Source organism: Clupea harengus, unplaced genomic scaffold, assembly GCF_900700415.2.
Source record: "Clupea harengus unplaced genomic scaffold, Ch_v2.0.2, whole genome shotgun sequence".
NCBI classification, from domain to species: Eukaryota; Metazoa; Chordata; class Actinopteri; order Clupeiformes; family Clupeidae; genus Clupea; species Clupea harengus.
In genome coordinates, this window is record NW_024879934.1 from 22,007 (window position 1) to 50,000 (window position 27,994).

At 41.1% G+C, this 27,994-nt stretch overlaps 4 protein-coding genes across 5 annotated transcripts; 2 read left to right on the forward strand and 2 right to left on the reverse strand.

The window, feature by feature from the left end:
* Positions 1-379: 379 nt before the first annotated feature.
* pnhd (pinhead) lies at positions 380-6,008 on the reverse strand. The gene is made up of 7 exons (XM_042705576.1): positions 4,720-6,008; positions 4,141-4,236; positions 3,743-3,888; positions 3,211-3,496; positions 2,774-2,955; positions 1,492-1,550; positions 380-922 (listed from the first exon to the last, which is right to left on the reverse strand). The coding sequence occupies exons 1-7, from the start codon at positions 4,772-4,774 to the stop codon at positions 772-774; spliced, it is 975 nt and encodes a 324-aa protein (XP_042561510.1). The 5' UTR covers positions 4,775-6,008; the 3' UTR covers positions 380-771.
* Positions 6,009-7,743: 1,735 nt separating this feature from the next.
* LOC122130807 (serine/threonine-protein kinase NIM1) lies at positions 7,744-12,116 on the forward strand. Of its 2 annotated transcripts, XM_042705573.1 has the most exons (4): positions 7,744-7,935; positions 8,431-9,382; positions 10,198-10,466; positions 10,728-12,116. In XM_042705573.1, exons 2-4 carry the CDS (start codon positions 9,079-9,081, stop codon positions 11,490-11,492), a joined length of 1,338 nt encoding a protein of 445 aa, XP_042561507.1. In that variant the 5' UTR covers positions 7,744-7,935; positions 8,431-9,078; the 3' UTR covers positions 11,493-12,116. The 2 variants fall into 2 exon arrangements, with proteins under 2 accessions (XP_042561507.1, XP_042561508.1); XM_042705574.1 differs by lacking the exon at positions 7,744-7,935 and having other exon boundaries at positions 9,296-9,382; positions 9,716-10,466.
* A 3,358-nt stretch (positions 12,117-15,474) lies between these two features.
* ccl25a (chemokine (C-C motif) ligand 25a) lies at positions 15,475-18,216 on the reverse strand. The gene is made up of 5 exons (XM_042705577.1): positions 18,138-18,216; positions 17,311-17,435; positions 16,769-16,886; positions 16,488-16,580; positions 15,475-16,378 (listed from the first exon to the last, which is right to left on the reverse strand). The coding sequence occupies exons 2-5, from the start codon at positions 17,372-17,374 to the stop codon at positions 16,366-16,368; spliced, it is 288 nt and encodes a 95-aa protein (XP_042561511.1). The 5' UTR covers positions 17,375-17,435; positions 18,138-18,216; the 3' UTR covers positions 15,475-16,365.
* A 4,804-nt stretch (positions 18,217-23,020) lies between these two features.
* Positions 23,021-27,989, forward strand: LOC122130808 (ran-binding protein 3-like; the record flags this gene model as incomplete). The annotated part of the gene is made up of 5 exons (XM_042705575.1): positions 23,021-23,110; positions 26,109-26,164; positions 26,283-26,319; positions 26,660-26,746; positions 27,874-27,989. Coding segments are annotated over exons 1-5 (318 nt in total), but the record flags the coding sequence as incomplete, so codon positions are not given.
* Between the last annotated feature and the right edge of the window lie 5 nt (positions 27,990-27,994).

A 27,994-nucleotide genomic window follows, 5' to 3' on the forward strand; every position in this document is an offset into this window, starting at 1 on the left:
ATCCATTCCAAATCCAAAGTTGCTACTAGCCGCAGTTCCGCAAAGAAAATTAAACTATGAGAAGCGACTATTGATACTTATGGTGGTCATGAACAAATACGTTGCTGCAAGCTTCCACATCTTCTCCTATTGGTGTTTTAAGCATTCAATTTACCAAATCCTTGAACAGGATATTAGATTGTGTGGAATGCATAAGATGTTGGTTGCAAATTCAGATAAATGTAAAATACAACCAGAGGTACAAATCCAGCAATTTTGTATAATACAATTTCGGGGAAAGGAATTTGTCCATGTATTTGTTGATTTTCGTATTTCAGAATATCACGAAGACATGCCAACGCAATATAAGCTGCTAATTACCCAAGTCACAGGACAGGAATGCTCACATAAATTTTATTTACAAGATTAATTAATACATATTTTACATATATTACAAGGATGTATGCAATGCTTCAGCAGCACAAACATATTTTATAACAGTTATGAATTGAAAAGGGTATTTCTTTTTCAGGTAAATGCTGTGTAGTGCATAAGGCTCTTTAACTCTGACCAGGGGATAATGAGTTGTTTCGCTGCAGTTACTGAGGCTAGGATCAAGACAAGAGTGGCTCTGGAATCAGCAGATAAGAGAAGAGAGTTTAGCTGGGATTAAACAGTCTAAGCTAGAACAGTGAACAAACTAGAACAGTGTTCATAGCAAAGTTCTGTATGTGTGTCTGAATGTGTATGTCTGTGTGTGTGTATGATTTAGTCCAGAGAAGAAAGCCATGTTCAGCATTGGCATAAGCAAGATGTAATGGAGAGGACGGTGCGCAGTTGTCCATGCTGGTTTAGGAACGTGTTGCTCTCATAACCTTGTGGGACACATGCATTTCCTGGACCTTCCGCCCACAGCAGACAGTCCTCTGGATTAGCAGCACTCCTGCAATACAGACAAAATAAAGTTAGGCAAATAGGTTGCTATGCTAGTATCAACTAACAATTACTACAAAGGTTCTGCTGGTTTCTCTTCCACTGTGTTATGTTTTGTGCGTTTGTTATTTATAGTAAATGGCATGCAACACTTGAGATCTAAAATAGCATGCAACACCCATGGTCTTCATTTACAGTGGCATGGAAGTTTACAGCCATTTGATATCAGATGTTTTGTTAGGAATTTAGACAGACCACAGTATTTATAACCTCTTCAGCTCCCTGCTTTTCACATGCTATTGTTCCTAGACTTAAGGTTCAATAATTGAGCATATAATCAGTTTAGAGTTAAATGTATACTTAGCACAAATGCTTTGTCTGGATCAAAATTAAATGAATGGACATTTGTTAAGATTTGTTAAGTAGTGCTAATTGGAAATGAAATCAGAGTGTTTCCTCAGCTCCTGTGATGCTGGCTGATCTTCTGATGTGTCAAAGCAAACAGTTTTGGAGTGGTGAGGGGTGAATAGAGGAGGAGGAGGAGGAGTGTGCAGTTGTCCCAGCTGTGTTTGAGCTTACCTGAGAAGGCATCGGTTTCCTGTGGCGCAGCTTCCCAAACACCTGCCTACATCAATTTCCTGTGGATCATTAGCAAGACAAGAGAAATGGCCATCAGCTCTCTGTCATTTGCAAACACCCCCACCTCCCCACTGCACCTCTGAGAGGGGTGTGGGGTGGGGGTGGGGGACATTTAGCATGTTGAGTACTTTGATTTGACACCTGCAGGCACCATTTGGACACTCTTCCTCACACATTTTGGGAGAGGGGTGTTAGACAGTGACAAACAAAACAATCTGGAGTTTATCTGAGAAGAGTTATGTCATGGCAGTGTTGCTAAGGCAGTGGCACAATTTCTTTAAAAAATGAAAGTACTCTTTAGATAAATAAATAGATAGATAGATGGATAGATAGATATATAGATAGATAGATAGGGACTATAATAACAGCACAATTACATATTTACCCAGCTAGTTAAAAAGTACACTAAGTATGTAGTTTTTAGTTGACAACATGTATTTACTTCTAGATCTACAATTACAGTATGAATTTATTTGAGAGATATATTTTATCACAATATTACTGTGCATTTTCCTTCTATATTTGAAGTGATCACTAAGAATTAGTTTACATTTGCAGGGCCTAAATGTAAACAACGGAACAAATGCCTGAGAGAAGAGAGAAGCAGTATGCCCAGAGTATATCATTGTTGTGGTAAGTCTAAAGTATATTTACAACAAAAGATGCAAATGCATTTGAATGTAAAACAGATATACGGACTGTTTCAGAATTTCCTCCTTTGGACTTCCACAAATGACACATTTCACTCCTTGTCTACTATACTTAACTACTATAATTATAATTTCCTGCATTAGGAGTCCAGTATAGGGTCCCCATAACACAGGGATATTTATCTTGTTGCAGTTATGTAAAAGTCAAGCTTGTAGATGTTTTGCAATGACAAATCTGGATACATGAAGAACCCCAATCACTCTGCAACCCCCACAGAGTGGATTGAATTTAGAGGAAATGGATTATCCTTGGCCCAAGTGAGGAGACTGACAAATGTAGATGACTTATTAGCTTTGTCTGTCACCTCACTCCAATGGCAAACTTCCATTTCCTGAAACCCGAGCATGTGTGAATATGCTAAACATGTGTGAATTTAGAGCACGGATAGTGATTTCAGGGATTTTTGATCACCAACAATACTTGAATTTCAGCCTCTGTCTCAATCTCAATTTGATCCTTCATTAAAGAAGGCAGGTCTGAGCAGTTCAATGGAAATGTCAACACTGCTTACCTTGAGTTTCTCACTTTTAACCCCATTGGGGTCATAGGTCAGTTCATAATGGTACTCTATGTATGGGATTCTGTAGCAGCCTTCCTTCATTTCACAGGTCTCCACCGTCTGCACAAGCTCAACTTTGTTTGGAGTCTCCACCAGTGACGCGTCAAACTTAGTGGGGACACAGGAGAACCCCTCTGTGGGAAATTATAAGAGTTCATATTAATGTCACAAAATATCTGCCCTACATTAACAATAGCAGGGCAAGCAAGCACAGTTCAAGTTAACATAGGCCTATATCACACCCCGATCAGTTTCTGTTATGGAACTTCTCTTATCATGCTTATTATTTGACATGTCAGAACTAGGGTCCTGGAAAAAAAATCATATTCAGGTTTTTTGTTTATGTGTTTTTGTTTTAGTAAAGCTATCATTGGTTTCGGAGAGCACACCTTGATCAGCCTTGGAGCCTGCGCACTTCCCCACATCAATGACAGTCTCGTAGGGTGTTTCAAAGTTGAAGATCTTGAGTGCAGGAACCCGCATACATTGAGACACTTTGACCTCACAGTGGCAGTCCTCGATAATTTCCACCTCTCGTAGGCCATCAAAAAGCATCACCTTGTCCACTCTCAGGCTGGTCGGTTCACACGTTAAATCCGCTCTGCACGAGGGATCTTTGTTAGAGCTGTCTGGGGTGTGCGGAAACGCAGTGTCGCTTGATTTAACCTGATAAAGCTGAACAAGCACAAAGAGTGAGGTCATTTTTATTCGACCTACATAGTCAACAATGAATTCAGAGGTTAAACTATGATGATATATTATTATGCCTGTATTTTGATAAGGTATATCCAACAGCCACAAAGCTCTCCTGTATTGACTAAATAAATGGAAGAATTCAAACCTTGACCGCTGAACTATGTACAACAGCGGCCTCTTGTGGCAGTTCACATTATTGCTAGAGCTGCTCCAGAGCGCTCTTACCTTTTTGTTCCTGAGGTAATCCAGCATTGAGGAATGCCTGGGATTTACATGCATGGCTGTGGCATGTGACGATGAGGTTTTGATGGGCCCCCCACAGTGACTTTTGCATTTTCCCACGTCCACATTAACTGGCGTTCCTGAAATATCTGTGAAAAGCAGAACAAAGACATTTTATACAAACGTTATCTCTTCAATATTTGAAATATTTTACATTTAACACTTTCTACTGAACATATTAAACTAAATAAAATAATGTTCATTTGAAGATCGCCTGTTAGAACATATGACAGATTAGTTTCATGTAGGGAGAATCTGAGGATTTCTAAGGCAGACGTCCTGATGGTCAATTTCTTGATTGGACAAGTGGGGGGCGCCACAGACTTGGCTCAGCCTCTTACCTCGGCCGATGTAAACAAGGTGGCTCTGGCGCCTGCAGCAGGCCCTCTCTGTGAACAGGTTCCGGGGCTCCATATGTTCAGTCAGCACCCCACCTACTGAAGGGGGAAAGAACAACAGCAGCAGGCAATTAGACACTTCTAGACTCTTCTAGAACACAGCATGGCAGCGATACTAGTCTTAAATCAAATCTGTGTGTGCCAACATGACTGAAACTTCGAAACAGACACACATGTAAACACATGCACTGACATTAAGGCTATTTTTCTTTGTTTTTTTTTTATGCTTAACTAAAAACTAATCAGAACTTTGTTTTCGGGGTAACTAGTATTGACAGTTGTGCATTTTTTATGTAACAGTAGATCCAACAGTGTTTCATTTGACATTATTTGATGATTATGTTCAGGCACTCCATTCAACTCCCATGGCTTTGGTTGAGTACCCTGCCCCTCATTAAGCAGGGACTACTATGAGTGACAGAGGACTGCATTGAAACAGTTTGGGGATCTTAGGCTAACATTCTCCAGTGAAAGTGACAGAACAGAAAAATAAAGGAAAGATTGAAAACATTCGGTACTTACAGACATGGTGTAGAGTGTAGAGTAGAATGAGGAGACCCAAGGTTGGCATATCCATAGTGATACCTCCTTGGTTTGCAGTAGCCTCCTGACTCAGTGGATCCACTCTGAGCCCTGTGTCCCACTGGCCAGGGATATTTATATTGGCCTGTTGTTCTGGTCACAGTTGTCACTGGCTGATGGTGTGGAGTTTCAGGGGAGAAAAGAAAAAAGAGGACATCAAATTTCCATGCTTTAAAAGCCACCTCAGGGATGGTGTTTAAGGCGGAGGGCCACATCAAAGGCAATCCCTCTGGAAAGCTCCTGGAGTTTTCACCTTGGAGTTTTCACCTTGTGCCTTGGGGAGGGGGGGGGGACTTAGTGGATACGTGTGTCCAAGATCTGCCTAATTAAGTGCTTAAGGGACTTTGAGACCCCTAAGCACCACTCACTCAAAGGCATTAATCATGTTTTATCTCAGGGGGGAAAGGTGTTTAGCGCCTCCACTTAAAACAAAAACTATCCCAGTCATGTAAACAAGATCAGTGAGGGGGACACACCACCCCGAGATGGGGGGGGGGGGGTGTAGCCACCTTTGTGTTTATTCAGCACTCTGACCAAATGGTCTCCCACCAGTCACTGGCTCAGAGGCAAGGTCAGAGCCCCCTTTGCACACAGAATTAGGGGATAATCTGGGCAGAGCAAACTAATATATATGCCATTTAGACGTCATAATTACAGCTAAGCACGCACGTAACAGATTACTGATAAATACTCCTCAGAGTGAGCCAACGGAAAAAGACAGATAATATAGGGTATGTGATCTCGCCGATGACCCACCCACACACCCAAACACCCACAGGGATAGCAGGCAATCACACCTTGTAATTTTCTTTTCTTTTACAAGCTCATTTTTCTTATGATAATGCTTGGTTTGGCCATGACCCAATTTTGATCTGGTTAGTGAGAATGTGGAAATGTGTAATATGTGGAAGCACATCCAAACAGGCAAATGCTTGGACCGTATTCAGAGGATGTCGGTGATAAAGGTCTCAACATGCGGCTTCAAATTTGTACTTTTGAACCAAACCCAATACATTTCAGGAAACATAATAAAGAAACTCAGAACAGGAGAGGTCGTTTGCAGACATTAGGAACCCTGCATGTTCTAGCTCGTCCGCTTCCCAGTTTGTGAGCCAGGTGCATTCTTTCACAATGGGCTGAGCAGGGTAGTGAAACTTTACAAAAAAATTTAGTTACAGTATTTTTTAAACAAACATAACTATGTCTAGTATTGAAAAGTGAAAAAAGGAAGCCATTGACAGTCAGTCAGCATCCTCAGGGGGTTAAGGCTGTTTAATATGTGAATTCTAAGGCAGAAACCAATTATTCTTTGAAGTCTCTCCGTCATCCTCACCCATTTTCACCTTGATTGAAGTTGGGTTACGCCTTCAGGGGCAAATCACACAAACTCATGCGCTGAATACACTGATACCAGAAGGGGGGGGGGGGGGGGTTCAATCAACAAAAACACTCATAGCTAATCACTGATTATTCCCATGATTAATATTTCACATTATGTTATTTTAGCTAATCACATTACAATTCAAAATGTATCCAAATTCACTTGTATTGTTTTTTTAAACCATTTGACACCACTTAATTATTTAAGTGGACCTTTAATTAGGAAATGTACTGCCTTTTTTCATGAATCTGTTGGCAGGTGGTAGCTAACCCCTAAAGAGATATACTTGATATTCCCTTTAAAATGGCTGTAACAGAGGGTGGGGTCTGTTGCATAGTGCTGGCAGCAAAATATATCAATTGGAACAGACTGACAATTTAAGATCACTTCCTGTTCTACAGCAATAAGTAAACCATGGGAACCCCTTTAAGCTACTGTTTCATTAGTGACTTAAACAGATAGCAGTTTTTATTTGGCAAGACTTTGTAAAGGATAGAATGCAACTGAATCATTCTCTCACACACACACAAACACACACACACACACACACACACATACACACACACACACACACACACACACACACACACACACACACACACACACACACACACACACACACACACACACACACACACACACACACACACACAGGTGTGCTTCTCGGAGGATTATCTCTGAATCATCTTCATGAGCAAACACGTGCGTGTGATCAGTCCCAGGTTAGATAAATCAGGATCCGGGTCTGTGCGTGAGACCTCTGTGCTTGTCTGCTCCCTATGTGTCTACCCATTAGTTGTCTGGTCTGGTAATGAGTGTCTGTTTCACAGGACCTGTGCCTCTTGTCCTTCGTCTTGGCCTGGGTTTGGGTCAGCACTGTAATGCTCTTGGCTACTGGGTATATATTACTGTGGAAAGCTGCGTGAAATCAGTATGCTATTCTCTTGAACTCTCGGAGGTCTCTTGAATAAGTGTATGGTATTTTTTAGCTATTTGTTGATTGTGTGCACAGTGTAAAAGCTGCAAAAGTGTTTATGAAAGTCACTGATACTTAGCAGTTATAATGACCAGTGAAAGTGTTGTTGCTGTTCTCAAAGAGGCTAATATAATAAATGATGGTTGGTTATGTTATAATGAACTTGTGGTAGGCAACAAGTCACTTTTCTTTAATTAGGAAATGTACTGCCTTTTTTCATGAATCTGTTGGCAGGTGGTAGCTAACCCCTAAAGAGATATACTTGATATTCTCTTTAAAATGGCTGTAACAGAGGGTGGGGTCTGTTGCAAAATATATGAATTGGAACAGACTGACAATTTAAGATCACTTCCTGTTCTACAGCATTAAGTAAACCATGGGAACCCCTAGAAGCTACTGTTTCATTAGTGACTTAAACAGATAGCAGTTTTTATTTGGCAAGACTTTGTAAAGGATAAAATGCAACTGAATCATTCTCTCTCTCACACACACACACACACACACACACACACACACACACAGGTGTGCTTCTCGGAGGATTATCTCTGAATCATCTTCATGAGCAAACACGTGCGTGTGATCAGTCCCAGGTTAGATAAATCAGGATCCGGGTCTGTGTGTGAGACCTCTGTGCTTGTCTGCTCCCTATGTGTCTACCCATTAGTTGTCTGGTCTGGTAATGAGTGTCTGTTTCACAGGACCTGTGCCTCTTGTCCTTCGTCTTGGCCTGGGTTTGGGTCAGCACTGTAATGCTCTTGGCTACTGGGTATATATTACTGTGGAAAGCTGCGTGAAATCAGTATGCTATTCTCTTGAACTCTCTTGAATAAGTGTATGGTATTTTTTTAGCTATTTGTTGATTGTCTGCACAGTGTAAAAGTTGCAAAAGTGTTTAAGTCATAATGACCAGTGAAAGTGTTGTTGCTGTTGAGGCTAATATAATAAATGATGGTTGGTTATGTTATAATGAACTTGTGGTAGGCAACAACTCACTTTTCTTTACAATATTAATTTCTTCTAGCTGCAACAAACCACTGTTATCAATCTCATACACAGTATCCCTGTGACCTATGTAATATGATGACATAACTGTGTTTGAAGCACAAAACCAATACTTTTACTCCCGGTGAGGAATAGCTTATGTAAACGTACAGCTCTCACTGTACAACAAATAACTACATCCCCCTTATACACAGGATTAATCCCCTTTTTGTATTTTGTAATATATGACTAAGGCTGTTTGAAGGACAAGGCTAATGCCATTTGTTTGTCCTTCACCTGAATGGGTGAGCAGTGGTCAGCGATCGGCCAAACACCTCTGGAGAAAGTGCAACTGCAGCAGGTAGTCACCTCAAAGCCTGCTGTCTGGCAGAGGGCATCAACCCTCTCTGGAGGATTAGCGTGCCTTGAGACAACACAGCGCAGCATGTGGCCAAGAGCGCAGTCACTCTAGGAGCAGCAGGTGAGAGGAAGACAGGGACAGGGAGAGGAACTTGACCTATCGGAGTGGCACCACCGTCTGTGGAGGAATCGTGGGACAGAAAAATACTTGACAGACACAGACTGATAAACTGGCAGAGACAGAAAAGGGGGAACACCCACCATTAGAAGAGTGTCTTGGATTGTCTTTAAGTTTAAAGTAAAGATTTCTGACTGGACAAATGTTACTGGCTGTATCTCCTCATTTCGGGGACTGCTTGGGGACATCTACTTGGGAGCAAGGGAAGGGCAGACTCGACCCTCTTGTTTTAATGCTGATTTGAAGCAATGACAGATGAGCCATTTTCAACACTTGGCAGATAGCAAACGGTTTGAAGAAAAACTATCAGCAGACTTTTCTTTGTGTTATTCATCCATCTTCTTGAACACCTCTTAAAGCAATATTTGGAGACATTATCTGCATTCTGTTTGGCTGTAGGACGCAGGAGTCAACAGACACACAATGCCCTCCTACCAAAAAGTGATTACCCCCCACATCATCTGCAGGGCTGAAGTCAAAGTGACGGAGGCAAGGAAGAGTGCAGTGAATGATGGGAAGACGGAGGCCTCAGAGAGTCTCCCTGTGGATACAGAGGTGCAGCCTAAACGGACTCCTTTCGCACAGGCTGTGTACGACCTCTCCCATGTGGAGAAAGTGACCAACGACCTGGCTTTCGTCCCCAGGGTGGGACTCTATGAGCTAGGAGGAGAGATTGGCAGCGGGAACTTCTCTAAGGTTAAGATGGGGGTGCACGACCTGACAAAAGGTAAGAACTTTCTGCAGGAGCTGTGTAATAAGTAATGGATTAATGTGTAGTCCACCGGTCATTCTTGAACAATAAATCCCGACAAGACGATCAGGACCCTCAGAATGCAGCAGAAAGTTGCATTGAAGGTCCCCCTCCCCCACACACACACTTTATTGTGGGATTAAAGTGGAACTAAAATAGGCAAACAACTCCGGATTAGGAGTTCTGTACCTCTGCATCAGGCTATATAGTAATGAAGAATTGATATTAAAACCTGATATTATTTACATACTATTACCGTAAAGCCAATGTAGCAATGTAATAAGATTATGATTTAATTACGTTTGCAAGGGGACATTACTCCCAGAGGGTTGATTACCCGGCACGGGTCTTGCTCCCTGCCTTACCTCATCACCAGCACGATCCCTGTCTCGTGCGCTGCACAGTAAGTCTGTGGGACTCCTAACTGGGTCAGTCTAAAGGGCAGGAGCTGGCTGGTTAATGAGCACATGCTAATCCCCAGATAGCCTGATAAGAATGTGCTGTAGGTCTAGACTCAGATGAAGGGAAATGCTTTATTCACCTAAGAGCTCACATCTTGCACACAAGCACTTTTAGGTCCTATGAATAATGCATGCATTGTTGGTGTGCTATTTTTATTGATATGATTTGATTCATTCTGATTTATTTGCCTCATATCCAGAAATGAACTTTTTAATTAGACTAGATGTTAAACATAAACTTGTTCTAGGTTTATTTCTACTAATTGTTCATGCTCTCTTGTTTCTGCTTACCTTCACTCTTTGTATTTCACATTCTTTTATGGCACCAAGTGAGGGTCGCCATCAAAATACTGGACAAAACGTGCCTGGACAAGCGCTCCCAGCGGATGTTCTCATCTGAGATCGCTTGCATGGAGAAACTGTCGCATCCCAACATAGTGCGCCTGTATGAGGTTGTGGAGACCCTGCAGCGGCTTCATCTGGTGATGGAGTACGCAGGCGGAGGAGAGCTCTATTACCGCATCATCAATAGGGGGCGGCTCCCTGACTTGGAGGGCAAGCTGGTCTTCTCACAGATCCTGGCAGCAGTCAATCACATGGTGAGCTCACAGAACTTACAAGCTGGTTTTCAGCTCAGGTCTATGACGCCTCCACAATTATATAAGTAATTATATTGCCTGATAAAAAAGATATTTTAATGTTTTTAATTACACTACTGTCCATCAATTTTTGATGACAATTTTTAATTGAATTAACTTTACATTTTCAATCCATTGTTTGGCAAACCTGGGCTTTCTCCACCTCTCTTTTTTCTTTTTTTCTTCCCTCCTTCCGTTCTTCCCGTGTTTCCTGTCACACAGCATGATAATAACATCGTGCACAGGGATCTGAAAGCAGAGAACATTTTCTACTCCACCAGTTGCTGCATCAAAGTGGGGGACTTTGGCTTCAGCACTGAGTGCCAGCCCGACGCTATCCTGAAAACTTTCTGCGGCTCGCCACACTACTCTGCCCCCGAGCTCTTCAGGGAGAAGTCCTACGTCGGCCGCTACGTAGATGCGTGGGCTCTGGGTGTGCTTCTGTACTTCATGGTAACTGGCAGCCTGCCATTCTCCGCAGCCAACCTTGGCCGTCTGAAGTACTGCATCCTGCAGGGCTCCTACACCATCCCCGCGTACGTTCCCAACAGCTGTCAGCACCTCATCCGAGGCTTGCTAAAGGCCATCCCGGTCGAGCGCCTCTCTGTGGCTCAGATGATGACCAGCGCGTGGCTGAAGGGGATGGAGTACGCCCAGGCGTACCCTTGCACCTGCCTCACCCCCGCGCACTTGGCCGACCCCACGTGGCAGCTGAGTGTGGAGGAGCACGAGGTGAAAGCAGCGCTGGAGGAGCTGGGCGTCGGGCAGGCGCAGCTGCTGAATAACTGCGGGCCGGGAGCGGACTCGCGCAGTCCCGTCACGGGGGTATACCGCATCCTGCTGCACTGCGCCCAGAAAAGGACAACGGTGAAGGCAGGGGGGTACACTGCGTTTCAGCCCTCAGGCTTCCAGCCGGCCCGACGCTGGTCTGTCCCCACCACGGTGCTGAGGAGGGAGGCACCATCCAGTGTGTGCTCCATCCTGTAGAACAGTCCATGTCTGAGCGGCAGGAAGACAGTATGATGACCCACATCAGCCTATATTGTTTCTGGTCTATGTATTTCTGTGTAGGTGCAAGGCCCAGGGTTAAATGGAACATAATGGGATATTTATTTTTTTGTTTGTTTGTATGTTTGCACAAAAAATGTCACACAGTTTTACCTATTTTAACCATGTTTTTCATTTTCTTTTTTTTAAAGGTACAATGTGGTTCAGATTTTTTGTAGAAAATAAATGAATAGCAATTATCTAATAGTCCCCAATGTTCTGGACCATGGGGACTAAGAAATAAGAAATGAAACAAAAACATCAGATGATAAAAATACATAGGATCTTTACACTGTTGCTTCCTGCATCTGTATCATCATGGAAGGGCTACAAACATGATTGTTTCAGATTATTAGGCTACATATTGCATAATTATATGAATAATTCACTTCATCCAAGATTTTGATGAATGAACCAAGATGACCAAAAGAGTCCAAAAGGGGGCACTGGTGTTCAGAACACGAGCACACTTTGTACATACAACTGCATTAGATGTATCATTGTGGTGGCTGGATGTATTGCATCAGTATGTATGTAAATGCTATAATAAAAAATCTCAATATACTTAAAATGTAGGTGATGATTCTATTTTAGAGGGTTTTTTGACTAGGTTTTTACTAGTAAATAAAGCTCACAACAAAACGACTGTATAACAACAACACCAACACCACACCAACATCAATATCATCAGCAACAACATCAATAATAATAACTACAATAAATAAATACATTAATAAAACATTAAAGAAGCCAATGATTATTTATATAATAACAAAAAGGCAATAAAAAACAATAGGTAAGAAAAGGATAATAACAGGAAACTGAACTGATTTAGATCACAGCTACAACAAACGTACATAGAAATATGCATTCAGTATTTTCGAGAAGGGCAAAAAGACCACACACATTTCACAAGAAAACTCAAAACTAGAGAGAGCAGCTGCAGATATAATGTTTGGCGACCAAGTCAAAGAGCCGCCACCACAACAAAGGATCTCTCACTTTCTAGTCTAAGTTCATACATGATTTAGGGAAGACTTGCCTGTAGGCCTTTAAGAGGAACATTGCTACACGGAGCCATGGACTTATTAGCCAGAGACAATAGCCCATACAATGCCCCTCACATGCGCAAACTCACAAATTAGAAATCAGAAAAACTATTTGTTGTCAATCAGGTCTTCTGCACATTGCTGATTTTTTCTGCCATTGGTCTGCCAGCTTAAACAACATCACACACAGGCCTGGAAAGACTTTTTGATCCAACTTTTTCTCTGTACTTACAGTATATCAACCACTTCCCATGACAGTCTTGATTAAGCAAGTATGGCGCTCTGGTAACATTCGTGCACTCATTATTATGATCTATTGGTGTTTTATGCCATCGTTAAAGTGTTCAGGTTGAGGGTGGGCCTCCTTGTTGTGTCAATATCCTCAAGCCATAGCGTATTTGTTCACTTCCTTGTCAGATCGTGCTTCTGACATTTGCCTAACCTTGAGACTTTTTTTGTGCAGAACAGGACACTGATGTTGATTAGTTAGATGTGGTTCTGTGTTTGTCTTTCAAAACCTCAGTGTCAGTCTCTCTGACACTCAAGATAGACTAATGATGCAATAGCCACATTTAGTATGGGAGACACACAGAGAGAGCGAAAGAGACAGACAGACCGGTGTATAAAATGTTCAGCCTATTCAAAATACCCTTATGATACGTGCAAATTCACTCTGTGACTCTCTGTCCTCCATATTATATCTGTAAATGCACTGCTGTTTTCTGAGAGATTATGAGAAGCCTAAATGTTTGCTGCATGTATGTTCTTAAACATATATGACAAATAGAGACACATATACTTGTTCTGTATGTATCTGGCCTTTTGGTCCTTAGCCCCCTGGAGTGGTTTGTTCAAAACCAGTCTTGCTGTGTAGACAGATAATCGTCACACTTGTCAGTCTTTAACACATTTTGTGCTAAAACCATAATGGAGTTGTTTATTTCCTCCAGGCCTTCCTGTGCATGAGGTTAGTTGGGTAATATTTAAGGACTCAAAGCAGGTGAAAGGGGCCACAGCGTGGGAGTTAAGTTGTGAAGGACCCTGACATAAATCTTTGAAATCTGCTAGTCATAAAGATCGCTTTAACAGTTATATTACTATACAGTAATACAGTTATATTACCTGGTGTGTGTTTATGTGCACATCTGTTCATGTGTTGGTGTTTGTCTGTGTGTGTGTGTGTGTGTGTGTGTGTGTGTGTGTGTGTGTGTACGCGTGCACATGAATCTGTGTGTGGGTTTTGTCTTGACATGGTTTGGTGCCAGTTACCAATAAAATCTGTCAGTCTCCCATTTCTTTGAGACAGAGCCAGTTGAGATAAATCTCTGCCGATGTCATAAAGTCTTTCATAAGGTGTTTCCCAGAATCAACATCCAAGGTGAAAATACAGGCGTATAGATGCACATGCCAATCGACCGTGATCGGTGCAATTAGCCATGGTTGTCAGTATATGTGGTGGTGTAACGCACTGCTGGAGAAATGCTGACTTGCTGCCATCTTGGCATACGTTTTTTTCCTTGTGACTGCAGGCCATCGACATAAGTGGCCTAAATTGCAGCATTGTCTATGATTTTGATCTACTTTTTAACACTGTCTGCCCTACTTCTGCGAGAAACTAAGTCTATAATCCAATATGAAATATGCAGGTGACATCCTCGCACTCGTTCATCTTATGCACTCACAACAGGAAAGTATAAAAGGAAAATGCCTCCTCATACTGATCCTCCCACTGAAATATCTATTTGTTCATTCTACTCCATGCACACCATTGAGTTTGAAGAGCAAGAAAGAGAGACTGCCCCAGCAGTGCAATGGCCAATAATTACAGCATGAATGATTGTCTGTATTGCGGTGCTCTTTGATTTACACATATGGACTTGCATACAAACTGGTCAAAGCATGGCAGTAGGAGGAATTGAAACTTAATATTATGCCTGGGGATGTTTTTATTGGGGGGGGTAAGTTGAGGCTATTAATCACAATGGGAGCCACGGCCTAAGACATGAGCAACTGAGATCTTTATCAGCAACATCAACGAGGCCTAGACAGGTTTAGTGGATGTGCGGGAAATGCAGGAGTCTGTTGGGGTGAAAAAAGGGGACATTACCTACGATCTCAAAATATGTCACAGGGAGAGGAGAGCAGGAACGAGCATGCACACTGTCAAGAGAGATGTTGATGCATCTTTGTGTGGGTGTGTGTGTGTATTTATGTCTGTCTCTCTCTGTGTGTGTGTGTGTGTGTGTGTTTGTGTATGTGCTTAACTTTGTACATGTGTGAGTATTTGTGTGTGTGTGCACCCGGCGCTTAACTGTATCCAGTGTGAGTATCTGTGTGTGTGTGTGTGTGTGTGTGTGTGTGTGTGTGTGTGTGTGTGTGTGTGTGTGTGTGTGTGTGTGTGTGTGTGTGTGTGTGTGTGTGATTAACTTTGTCCATGTGTGAGTATTTGTGTGTGTGTGCGCTTGCTTAACTGTATCCAGTGTGAGTATAGGAGTGTGTGGTTGTGTGTGTGTGTGTGTGTGCGTATGTGTGTGTGTCTGTCTGTCCATGTGCATGTCTGTGTATGTCACCACTGAGTGGGCGAGAGAAGGCGATACTTGTGCCAAAGGTTGTGTGCCCTGTTGTATCAGTGATTTTGAAAAGAATGCTCCCACAGACTTCTTTTTAACACTCACACTCACCACCAGTCAGTGGTGTGCAGCAGGTCCCTTGAGTGGTGTGAAATGAAAGTGTAATGGGTGAGTAGAAGAACAAACAGTGACTCAAAAGAAAGTGAAAGCAATGGTGATCTAAGTTTGTAATAGTTTGACTCATTCAGAGGAAAAACAAATGTATCACTTCAACATGAAAAGGATTTACAATATGGTCAGTCAGATAGTTTAAAGTTTTATTAACCTTTTATACAAACAGTGGTAGGTAAAAAAAAAGTCGGAAAATGCCACATATCCACAATACACTTCTATTAGCAAAAAAGAAAGCATCCTCAGTACCTACAGTGTACCATCATTACATGATGACAGTAAAGATACAACAACTAGCCTGCATACTCAGCACAGCTGACACAAAGCAGCATAGTATTAACTTTGTTTAATATCAGTTCCTAGCCACAGGACAGACTTCACTCTTAATATTCTGATTTGGAATACATCAGTACAAAACGAGATACATAAAAAAGTTAATTTAATCAGCCATTAGCTGTTGAATTTCTACACTACTGAAAAAAAACACAGCAAACTTAAAGATCATCCTTCCTGGCCTGTTTGTGTGCGGGAGAGAGGACCTCACCTGCAATTACCTCATTGGGCTTGTTCAGACTTTGTGTAATAAAGATATCCCTGACACAGTGAGAATTACACTGTTACAAACTCACAGGACAGCAAGGTGTGAATAACATGCAGATAGTTTAAGTCATGTTGAATATCACTCTCTCTCTCTCTCTCTCTCTCTCTCTCTCTCTCTCTCTCTCTCTCTCTCTCTCTCTCTCTCAGTGACAGTGAGACCTCAGCCAGCATGAGCGCCTGTGTTATTTAGTGTCTGTGCCAGCCTGTGTGTCTATGAAAGTGGCATTAACAAAAAAGAAATGTTTGGCTCCTAATGCGCTAAGCAGTGGGGAGAGAACAGTGGAGTAAACAGCGTCTGTAGGGTGTGTCTGTCCAATATGTGCACCGGTCAGACTGCAGTCTAAAGCTCTGAAGGACAGTGTGGAGGGGTTTGACGTCTCTTTCACCATTGTTCTGCTATGGTGTCTCTCTTTCCTCTCTCCATCACCCTCTGAAGCTAAAAAAAAAAAGAACAAAATTAACAATTTATCACATTTTGGATCAGTGAAGTGTGTTAGCTCCTCATTAGCCCCAGATATGTGTTTGATTCAGTGTTATTATAGTACCTTCGAGCCATGTTGTCTGTGCGTTTCATCAGATGCCGCACCCATATCTGCTTTGGGTCAGCACAGAATACCCGGCCTCGCTTCATCGAAAACCTGTCAAGGTCCACAAGTGAGATTAGGACACCTATGCCTTTCCAAGTTGTACAGGATATGTGTGTGAGCAATGGAATGCTTACCCCCCCCCCCCCTCCCATACATACATATGTACAGAAATACAGACATATTAGGAATATGGAATTCAAGGGAATAATGGAATTCAAAGAATGATGATGGAAACTCACACAATGGCAGGGATATTGCATCCTCCATCTAGCTGTTGCTTCCTGTAGCTCCTGACCATTCCCTTGACAGATGGCCTGACTCTCTTCACATACTTCAGGCAGCAGTCCTCATAGGAACCTGGGCACAGGAGGGCCACCATGTTCAACTCAACAGCATAACAACACAACATCATGACTATTGTTTACCAACGCCAAGGCTTTCTGACTAGCATAGTGATATACTGCTATATAGAGGGGGTTATTCTCCAGTACTCCAATGGATTTAGGTTAATCACCACAGACCAAAGTTCACTGATATGAATGCTATCAGAAGCAAACAAAGGAACTCCCACACCTTCACTGCACTGATAGCACAGACATAGATATATACAATCCATTTTTATTGAGGTGCTGGCAGCAGTAAAAACTGCCAGGATATAAATTGCTAATGGCTTGATTTTATGTGCAAGGTCCTTCTCATTGCTGTGAAAAACGGTGCTTCTCATTGCTGTAAAAACGGTGCTGATAATTCATTATGAAATAGCTGCTTGCTTAGCGCTTACCCTGTGCCACGGTCAGGTACAAACAAGTGAGAATGACAAGGAAGAGAAGTGCGTAGAACCTCATCGCTGATTCTCATTCAGAGATAACTGAGGTCAGATGGTCCAGATGCACTTTACCAGGTTCCCTTGAAGAAAGAGAGAGACAAAAGGATGAAGGGATTTTATCTGTCCACTCAAAGTTTCCCACCACGCCTCAACTTCACAGTTCTATCTAGTATTGAAGGAATATTGCCTTTTACCTTGTACTGATGTCTTACAAATGTAACAACTGCGATGATTAGAAAATGAAATGAAAGCAGGCATGAAAGTAAGCATGTGATGAAATCCCAAGAAGAGCAAAGCAAGGTCATGTGATGAAATCCCAAGAAGAGCAAAGCAAGGTCATGCATTTAATCTCTTTGTTTTTGCCACATTGGTTCAACTTACATTTCAAATTCTTTGCCATTATCTTCCTTTAGCAATTTAGACTTTTTCCAGATAAATGTTTACAAACATTCATGTTAAAATTAATGTTAAAATTATTTTGAGATAAATTGCACAGCCAGCACATGGACCTCTGTTGTGCCACATACTTTTAACAGTTTGGATATTTCATTTCACCATGTTTCCTGTGTGAAAATGTTCATATGTTGACAGTAAACTACAGAGTCAAGGAATGACACATTTTTCACAGCTTGCTATTTGAATTAACCCTGTCACTAACGTCATTGCGGAAAGATCATTGGTTGAAGAAAAATACCAAGTCTGTACTCACAAGTTAACCAAGTGAAACACATCCAAAAATTAAGCATGACCTATCCAAACACCACATGCTCTGCAAGTCTTACCTTTGTCTGAAAAGAGGGGCTTTAGGGGGTGTTTGCTGGTCTCTGGGATTACCTCTCTTAGAGGCTCTGCAAGACAGGGAGGTTCATTTATATACTCAACTATTTTACAGAAACCTGCTACCCAAGACACGCCCCCCAGCACCTGAATGGTCCTGACATGACAAGCTTGGAGTGTTGGGTGACCTTACTGTGAACAGTGTCTTCTGTGAGCTTTTTTTTTCGGTTTCAGGACATTGTTCAACTGCAAGATGATTGTGAAAAAATCCAAATAATAAAAAGAGTCTGAACAATGTCGTGATTCTTTTCATTTTATGACCTTGGTCCCACTAGATGGTTATAAAAGGTGTGATGAGGAGAATATTGATCGTTTGTGACTTGCCGCCACTCTTTGATGTGTAACAACTTCTCTTTTCTGCTTGACACATGCTTGCTTTGTCTCGCACATGTTGCTATGCATGGACTTAACTTTCATAGTAATATAACCACACAAAACTTAGCATTTTCAACATTTTAACCATTTCTGCTGTCTTATATAACAGTGCATGTGCATCACTATATTCACAAGTGTTGTTCACTAGCTGCCAGCTATTATGTAACAAAAAGTGGTGAAATATGCCACATACAAAAGAAAAGAACCTGCCCAGGCTGCTTTTTATACTGAAACCTAATCTGTTCAAACTTGACAAAATCCAAACCCCCGACTCTCCCTCCTCATACATTTCAATGGGCCTGTCACTGGCTTGCCATATCCTGATGTTTGATGAGGACACGCTATGAAGTTCAGTTTGTGTAACTTTGGAAAAAATGTACTCTGCAGCTATTAATCATGGACAATCACCTCTGATCATTTTTATCACCCTCTGTAATATTTTTTTTATCTTCACAGCAAAAAAAAGTCGGAGTGTAATATCACAAATTTAAATAGCCTTTCCTTGAGCCTAGATGAAAGGCCTATTGTGTATCTGATAAGAGATTATGATGGATTGATCATTTCTATTATGATTCATCTCAGGATCAGGGATTGACAATGGACTTTAACTTGCAAAACTGGCGCCAAGTTTGCAGAAAGAAAAGATACTGCAACTGCAGACATCAGTGTTCTATTGAGCAACTTTATATTCTAAGTGTTGCATGCTACATTTACATTTACATTTAGTCATTTAGCAGACGCTTTTGTCCAAAGTGACGTACAAGGGAGAGAACAGTCAAGCTACGAGCAATAGAGACCTAGTGTAACAATAAATACTACTTTACATAAGAAATAGAAAAAAGAAACGCCACTGCTCTAGGCAGTTCGTTCCACCAACATGGAACTACAAAAGAGAATAGTCTGAATTGCCGTACTTGCACAGACGGCAGTGCTAAACGACAGTCATTAGACGAGCGCAGCATCCTGGGTGTAACATTTGCCCTTACAAGAGCATTTAAGTAGTTTGTGTATGTATGTGTGTGTGTGTGTGGGTGTGTGTGTTCGTCTGTCTACTTATGCTATCCTGCCATACAGTCATGCATCAGAAGTGTGAGCAAATTTTAATTCTATTTACTTTGGCGACCTGCAAGTGCTTTTTTTATCATGTTGTTAAGACATTGACCTTTCGCTATATCTGGCTCCCGCTCCCTATCATGTTTCTATTGACATGTTTGAACATTCTCTGCCCAGTTGCAAAAAGCTGTATATCATAGTGCCGAAGCTGACACTCGATAGTCTTATTCTTTGTGGATATCATCTTGCCTATCGCTTCAAATTGTCTCCAGTCCTCAGTGGACTGTGGCAAAAAGATATCACTCTCCCAGAGAGGCACTTGTATTTTCTTTTCACTTCTCTTTCACTTCTGTTGTTTTTGGTTTGCACTCAGCCTATTTCTTCGCTTTAAGTACCCGGAGATCTGTCAAGACGGTGAGAAAATTAGTATACGTTCACACAGACCGACTAAAGAACGGTGACAAATTCATCTTCTTAATACTTGACTGGAAATTCCTTGTCAGTGTTGAGTTACTATGAGTCAAGGGATTACACAAAATTCCAACAAATGTCTATATATTTTACACAGAACTCCGTTATCATGTTATGCAGAAGGGAAATGCAACTGTGAAGTGTCCTTCCTTTTGTAGAGTCATTTTAGAGTGCACTGGATAAATGCTGGCATCTAATCATGACAATATGTCATCATTGCACCACCATTTGGAAACCAGTAAAATAACACAACTAATAACAAAAGCCCACCTTCCTTTACATTTGAGCTTATTAATGAAAAGCACACAAAAAAAACAGGTAAAGCACTGCTTTAGTCAATTGGATGTTTTTGATTTTTACATTGTGTGCGTAATTATCATTTTCTATTTTGGTGACACAACCAACAACTGAACAGATTAGTTGTGTGAGAAGTGTCTGAATGGTTGCCAATAAGCATGCTCAAAGGCCTCTTTTGTTGGAGCCTTCATACCTTGTCTCAGTCTTAGGCTCACAAACAGAGACGAACAGTCTAGGAACATAAATCTGGCCTGGGCTCGTACAAGTCTTTCCTGGTAGTGATCATATGTGCATCCTGATGGGTCAATAGCTGCCAGCTAAGACACAAACGTGAAAGGTTTTCTTCTTTTCATTCGAAAGATGATTTTAGGCCAAGGAACCATAGGTGTTTTTTTATAATAAGGATTGCATTGGTACAAGAGTTTTTTTGGAGCTTCACAGTTGAGGTGATTTTTACTGGCATTTCAGAGGTGGCAGTGTCCGTGAAGTCAACAGCATTTTACAATTCTCTCTTCAGGACTCTAATAAATCAAATGAAACAAGACTGATTGCCAAGAATCTTTCCCTGATTTTAACCCTCACTATCAAAGAACAATAGAATAATGTAGTGTTAGTAACACATCATTCAGTCTCTGACAACAAGTGTGGTACCTGTAACTATAATAACAAATGAGAGAAAGTTTGGCTTTTCATGGTCAATTCATGCACAGGAATTGCACAGCCGGCATGTCGACACATCGCCCTCTGATACACCAGTGCAAGTCAAGGCTGCGGCCAATAATGGAAGTCTCTCCCTGTCTTAGTGAAACACATCTTGACTAAAGGCAACAGTTTTATTTGACACATGCTTCATTATCAGAGGCCAAATGTCACTGTACATGTCTGTGCCTCCATGATTATAAACATGTATGTCATACAAACCCATTTTAAGTTGTGGTGCTCATGGTCAATCAAACTCTGAATCATTAGTTGGAGGGTAGTACTCTTCTAGACTGCTCAAGAGAGAGCTAGTTTGTTCAAATAAATGTCTAAGTCAAAACCATGACAGACTAAAACAGAAGTGGCCACCTGATGACAAAGTAAAGTGACTAGCACACCACAACAAAGCGATGTGTTGTTAAAAATATGGTCAGATGTAATATCAACTAACAAACTGAGTAGGACTCAAGTTCTCAAAATAAAATACACATACCAGAGGAAAGTTACTGATGTCATGAAATGTCAGAGCCCTTACTTAAATTGTAATTCAAAGTAAATGTACCAACCAACCAAAAGACAATGTATTTTAAATGTATGGTTTGTTGGTTTAACGAAGAGGTATCAGCAATAAAATGGATTAAATATGTTTATTCAGCACTGAGATAGCATCTCTTTTATTGAATTGGACATTTTCATTTCCATTCATAATTATATAAAGGTGTTGGTCATTATTCTGTTGAGGTTTGATAATGGCTTTGTTGCCTAATCCTGACCAATTTCTTTGAAAGCCCTGGTATCAAAATGATAACAATAATTAGCACCCTCCTCCACGGTGTTGAAAAATCTGGAATGTGTGTGTGTTTAGGTTTCATGAATATGTGTGATTTAAACTCATTATAGTATAGTGTTACTCTGTTTCGGTTCAGCTAGAGGCATGCTAATCCCCACTGGCCGCAGAGTTTTTGTGGCTCTTCCACAGCAAGATTGTGTTGCCTGTATCTGACTAATGAGTTTCAGGCGGAGGTTTAAAACCCACTAAGTAAATTACCTCTGCTATTGTTAATAGAGCATTCTTGACGGGTCTCTCATCTCCTCTAGGAGTGATGGATATGTTTAAAGCCTCTGCAGAACCAGGCGTGTGTTTACCTGGAGTTTTGCCGTAGGCGTCATGTCATACGCTTCTCAGAAAAATTGCTCTCTTAAGGTGCTCTTAATGTGCTTTTTCTTTCCCTTTCTAATCTTTCCCCTTTTCTCATGCAAAGAGCCTACTAATCAACTTAAAACCATGTATAACTAAATAGGCTATATATCATAATCTGGAAATCTTGAAAATACAAATAATGGTAACACTCCAGATAATTTGGGCTAAACGGGAAATTGGATTAAGAATCTTCAGAGTTAGGAATAGATAGCCCTATTCAACTTTTATAACAGGGACATAAAAGTTGCGTCCTGCAGTCCTGCAGTTTTTACAATACCGTCTACATTTAATCTAATCTGCTTTTCCACAAGCAGAGAATTGAGCATTCGTTACAACAGTATTTGTGTGCATAAAAACGAAGTCGTATACCTTGCAACAAGAAGCACCTAATTGATGAATGTCTTTGTAAACCACTCCACCTAGCGGTAGCTAGGTAGCCCACTCCAAACATCTAACTAGGCTACTTATACCCTAAATCCACGTAAAGACACTAAATACACATACCTTGTGATGTTTGGGACGAATTCAGTTTTTTAATTTACTTGTCTTAAAGATTATTCTTGACTAAGAGGAAATTAGCTCATGTTAACTTGTTTTTACAAAACAAAATAGAATATACATCTGTATTTTTTCTTATTACTATTATTTTGGTGTTTTACAATAATTTATAAAATAATATTAAATGTAGACTAATAGTCGTAGTATGTTAAAGTGGATGCCTATTAATAATAACCTTTGTTTCGGACTAGAAATAACACTCATCTGGCGCATTGCTTTGTGGGTGTGCGCGGCGAAGTAAAATGGCGGACTTGGCAAACGAAGGTAGGCATTGGGAATGAGTATAGATATAACAAAACAAAGAAATCATTTTGAATGCCAAGTTGGTAAAGGTTTTAATTTAATAAGGTATGTTAACACAACAGGTATGACCATGCATTCAAGTATGGATTCGTAGTAGGGATTAACAGGACAGATGGGATAGCTAGTATGAAAATGCCGTCTAGCTAGCATTAGCTGATGCTATGTTGCCATCGACTATTACACTGGCTAACCTGGTACAGATAACATTAGCATTGCTAGCGCATAGTTCATGGAAATGGCCAATTTGGCTTATCAACTAGCTATTCTAGCTAGCTTTACTTAGCTGTGTTCCCGGCCTTTCTTATCTTTGATTTTAGGCGGGGACTAGGGAAGCAGTTCAGGTAATGACAATTTAGATAGCTGGCACAAGTGCCGGTTGCACGTAGAACTAAACCAGCATGAGACAACACGCTAGATATACGAGGTATTTGATCATCTACTCAGTTCGCTTGCTAATATAAACTTTACGTTCAATAGAAACGCCAGTGTTGTTGGATATCCGGAGCTTACTTGAATAACGAAATACGCCCTGGACATTTCTTAGCTAGCTAGCCAGCTAGCCGATAACGTTAGTAGAAGGAGATACTTATTACGTTGCGACTCAAGCAGGGAAATGCATTACAGTAATAATACATTTAATGTCATGATCAACTCTTCCTTTCATTTGTTAACTTTTTTACTGGTATCTCGTTAGCCGCCTTGATCGTCCAATGTGTTGAGCGGATTTTTGAGGTGAACATCGTATGCTGGCAGGTAGTATTAGCCTTAATTCATGCTTGGTGGCTTATTGTGTGATGGTTGGCCACAAATAAGTAAACTAGTCTGCATATGCGGCTCGTGGCTTTCTTGCTGCGAGGTTCAGATTTACGACGCCGTTCGCCAATGCCCTGTCGCTCAAGAAACCAGCTAACTTAGCTAGGAACCCAATATTGATACCTGGCGCAAACAATATTGATGGCATTCAGTTGCTTGTTGCCACATGCAACCACGTTAGCTACAAATGGTAAGAGGGATGTAGCTGTGGCTAAACTTCCCAAATATTTATCGCAACCTGTGCTAACTTTAGCCCTGATTAGCTAGTTTGGGGTGCAGTATACAAAAGTTAGGCCAAACAGTCATTTATTTAGCGAGCTATGGTTATCATTTGAAATGTAACATTTTGTGAACGATGGTCTTGGTCGCCTCAAGTTGTCATTGGTTTTTCCAGCTGATTTGCCTGAAGCCAAGGTCTGTTTACACCAGGGCATCGATCAAGGGCGTATTTGTCAACCATAGTTACTCGCTCACCCTCCCTCACCAGCTTGTTTAACAGAGCTATCAACTAGATACTCAACTTGGCGGTCTCAATATTATAACTTCTCCCGCTAGTTAGCTAGCATGGCACATGTTTGGCCCTGCGAATTATATAGGATTAGGCAGTGCTAGTTTAAATATGTGGTTTCCCTTCTGATGCTTTCATCATTGACTCTAGACTTTAAGGCAATACATTTTTAATATCTCTGACCGTTTGCATTGTGTAATTAACGCAGTACTTGGCTGGGCTTTGCTTTAGAGGTGGGGACAGTTAGAGTCGGCCAGGCAAATTTGTGCATAGGCTTGCTAGTTAGCTCCTGCTATCCTCCAGCTAGTAGAGCTTAACGGTAGCCAGGTCGGATACGCTAACCCACTGGATGTAACAGTTTACCCTTGCAATCTGACAGCTCTGCCTTGGACATGAAAGTTTGTAGTTTTAAAACTGTTGAATGCCGAATATTGTCATTACCTGTGATACGTCATACATAATTAATGTAAATTAACTTCTGCACTCATGAATGAATTCGCCCTGCCCAAATCCAGTAACAGTTGACATTCCCTCTGTATTCGGGACGACTATAATAATACTTTTTTATTTAAAGGTGGGGACAAAGGGGCAACATAGTGCCTTACTTTCCCTCAGCTGTTTGTCTGTTATAATAATTGCTGATGCTCCACCACAGCTATAAATACAGCAGGAGTTCCTGTCTATACTTTGTCTATCGTTTTGTACATCTTTTTGCTACTTTCAACCTTGCTTACAAAACCCAAAACTGGTCTTTCAAGAGCCACTTTTTGTCCCTGGATTATTTGATGTCTGGCATCGGGCCTGTAGCTAGCCATAAAGATTTCATATAGTTCCATCTATAGCTAGAGCTACAGGCCTAGAGAGACCGGGAAACTAATTTCAGTTCAATGTGGCTTTCCCTATAGGTCTGGATTCTAATTGTGGAAAAGCATAGACCATCCTTCCACCTTTGATCCTACAGCAAGCCTGTAGTCTTTGAGTTATTACCTATGTGGTATCGGCCCTTTTCTGGAAGTGGAATCCAGACGTCTATATTGATGTCCTTTATTTTAACTATAATGTTTTTGAAGACGCTGATATGCAAAGCAGTGGTTTTTAACCCAGATAGCATTCTGCATGGTGGTAGTTAGGCCTGCAAAAGGCCAATATATGTTGGTAACGGTAGCCTTGTGTCGACTGTACAACAATAAAGAAGGGAATTTTGCACACAAAACATGTCTGATGTGATGAAACAAAGAAATCAATTTAAATGGGATTGTCCACTCCTTTTACGTGTTTTGGTCCCATTTTATTTGCATTTTGCATAGAGGTGAAATGTGTTTGGCTAATAACTTGCTACCATAACTTTTGCATGGTGTGCAGTTTAACGCTAAAGGCTCAGTCCTGTAGTGCTCTGGCCTAGTTAATTTTACTTATTGACTTCCAAATCAGTAAGCAGTTTCTGCAGAAGTAGCGTTTCCCTTTTTTTTAAGTTGCAGCGTACTCTGTTTTGAGCAAGTGATTGGTGGAAGATATTATCTGTGGGCATCCTGCTAGTCTTGCTCTGTGAGAACATTGGTAAGATGCATGTGTTTGTGGTTAATTATCTTTACTTTATTTTTGTTTATCTCACTAACACTCCTTTTTCTCCCCAAACAGATAAGCCTGCCATAGCCCCTCCAGTGTTTGTCTTTCAGAAAGATAAAGCACAGAAGGTGAGTCTGAAGCACTAACCGCCACTCACTCAATGGGCTCTTTGTTGAGCGAGTGTGTAAAAAATTGCCGTCTCACTTGCCTCACTCACCTGATGGACCCCCGTGTCTTTTCTTTCAGCGATCAGCCGATGGATCGAGTGCAGAAGACGGAGAGGGTGTGTGTGTTTATATGTTTTTAATATTCTAATGTGCATTGAGGTATGTGTATATTCATGGCCTTTTGGAGAGAGATGGGCCTGAGTTTCCCATTTATAAGCTGTGCCTTGTCTTCATTTCACTTCCTGAATGTAGGCAGTCTCAATGGGTTAATACCAGGGCATGTATATTAGGGTTCACTTTCAGTATCCCTTGTTTGACATGTAGGTGACTATTTACATACCATCTCCTCAGTAGCAAAGGGTGGTTTGAGTGTAGGCTATTGTAATTTAGTTTGCTTTCTTTTTTTTGTGTTTTTTTTTTTTTTCCATTGACGCTAGAAACATATTTATGTTTCAGATTCGGAACGGGAGGAGAGTGATTACTGTCCTCCAGTCAAGAGAGAAAGAACATCATCTTTAACACAGTTTCCTCCGTCTAACTCAGGTGAGCATGGACACTACAGCAGGGTTCAGAGGTGAAATAAGTATGCACTTCACACTGCTTTGGATAATGTATCTTTGCAGCTGTGAGGGCTTTACCCAGCCTGTGAATGTGTGTTTGCATTTGGGATGATGGTTAGCTAAATGCCCATTTGTATTAGCAGGAAGGGCATCGATGAAGGACATGATTTGTTTCTGTGCTCAGAATGTGATCCCCATTATTATTAGCTATTCAGAGTCATTCCAAAATGTTTGAAGACGTATGAATGATATGTCGAACGGTTTAAGTTTGGGGTGGATGAGGAAGCCTCAGAAAAGGATACAACAGATGTTATAGTCCAGTGCTGTTTGTTCAACGTGGGGTCTGAAAAAGGGAAGCTGCAGTTACTCAAGCCTTAGCATGGTGCAACAGCACCATGTTTTAGGACCCATTTAAACTAGCATTGTACCATTATGCAGCATTAATGATGCACAGGAAATCACAAATAAAATAGCATTCCCATTTTCACTGTGACTGAATTTGCCTGAGACTTTGGAAATGCCATTCTGTCATGTAATACCTCTGGATCAGTAGACCTTATTACAGTAAAGCTTGTGATTTTCTATGTCTTGGTTGCATATTGACCATCCAGTGTCCTACTCTAGTGTTCTGACTGTTCAATTTTTAAAGGAAATGACCAGGCATGCCATTTTTAAGAGGTGATATGAAATGGTGGTTTACTGTGGTAAAAAGGGAGACTGAGACATTCCAAATCCTTGATGCTTATTGAGAGAGTGAAGTATCTGATACTTTAATAGTGTTTCTGTGGCATTAGTTTTACTCGTTTGTCATTTAGACTTGAATCTGTATTTTGATCTGTGTTTTTGAAGTTAAGGAACTCTTTGCTTTTTATCCCCTATTTAAGGTATTGACCTGTCTGACCCACTTCTTTGCCCTACTCTCTCCCTCCTGCTCCTGTTGTACTCTCTTCTCTCTCTCCAACCTTTTATACCTGGTCTCTTTCCTTCTCTGATCTTTTCTGTTCTCTCTCTTCTCTCCCTATTACCATAATCTCAACTCTTCTTCTGGACTTCTCTCCTATCTTTTTTTTTGTCTTCTCTTTTCATCTCTTCCTTCTCTTCTCTCTGCAGTTTCGAAGAATAATGTGTTCATGCCGTCAAGTTTCTGCCAGTCTCCTACTGGGAACTCCGACTCAGAGCCAGGTGAGGTGTTGTGTTTTGCTTACTTAAAACTACAGTCTCACACACACAC

Coding starts and splice junctions, on each gene's coding strand:
- ccl25a (XM_042705577.1), bottom strand. CDS start 17,374: ATGAGGTTCTACGCACTTCTCTTCCTTGTCATTCTCACTTGTTTGTAC. Junction 16,887..17,310: donor GTACCTGACCGTGGCACAGG/GTAAGCGCTAAG, acceptor TCCTGTGCCCAG/GTTCCTATGAGGACTGCTGC. Junction 16,581..16,768: donor TGCAATATCCCTGCCATTGT/GTGAGTTTCCAT, acceptor GGACCTTGACAG/GTTTTCGATGAAGCGAGGCC.
- LOC122130807 (XM_042705573.1), top strand. CDS start 9,079: ATGCCCTCCTACCAAAAAGTGATTACCCCCCACATCATCTGCAGGGCT. Junction 9,383..10,197: donor GGTGCACGACCTGACAAAAG/GTAAGAACTTTC, acceptor TATGGCACCAAG/TGAGGGTCGCCATCAAAATA. Junction 10,467..10,727: donor TGGCAGCAGTCAATCACATG/GTGAGCTCACAG, acceptor CCTGTCACACAG/CATGATAATAACATCGTGCA.
- pnhd (XM_042705576.1), bottom strand. CDS start 4,774: ATGGATATGCCAACCTTGGGTCTCCTCATTCTACTCTACACTCTACAC. Junction 1,551..2,773: donor TTAAAAGTGAGAAACTCAAG/GTAAGCAGTGTT, acceptor AATGATCCACAG/GAAATTGATGTAGGCAGGTG. Junction 923..1,491: donor GGAAACCGATGCCTTCTCAG/GTAAGCTCAAAC, acceptor TCTGTATTGCAG/GAGTGCTGCTAATCCAGAGG.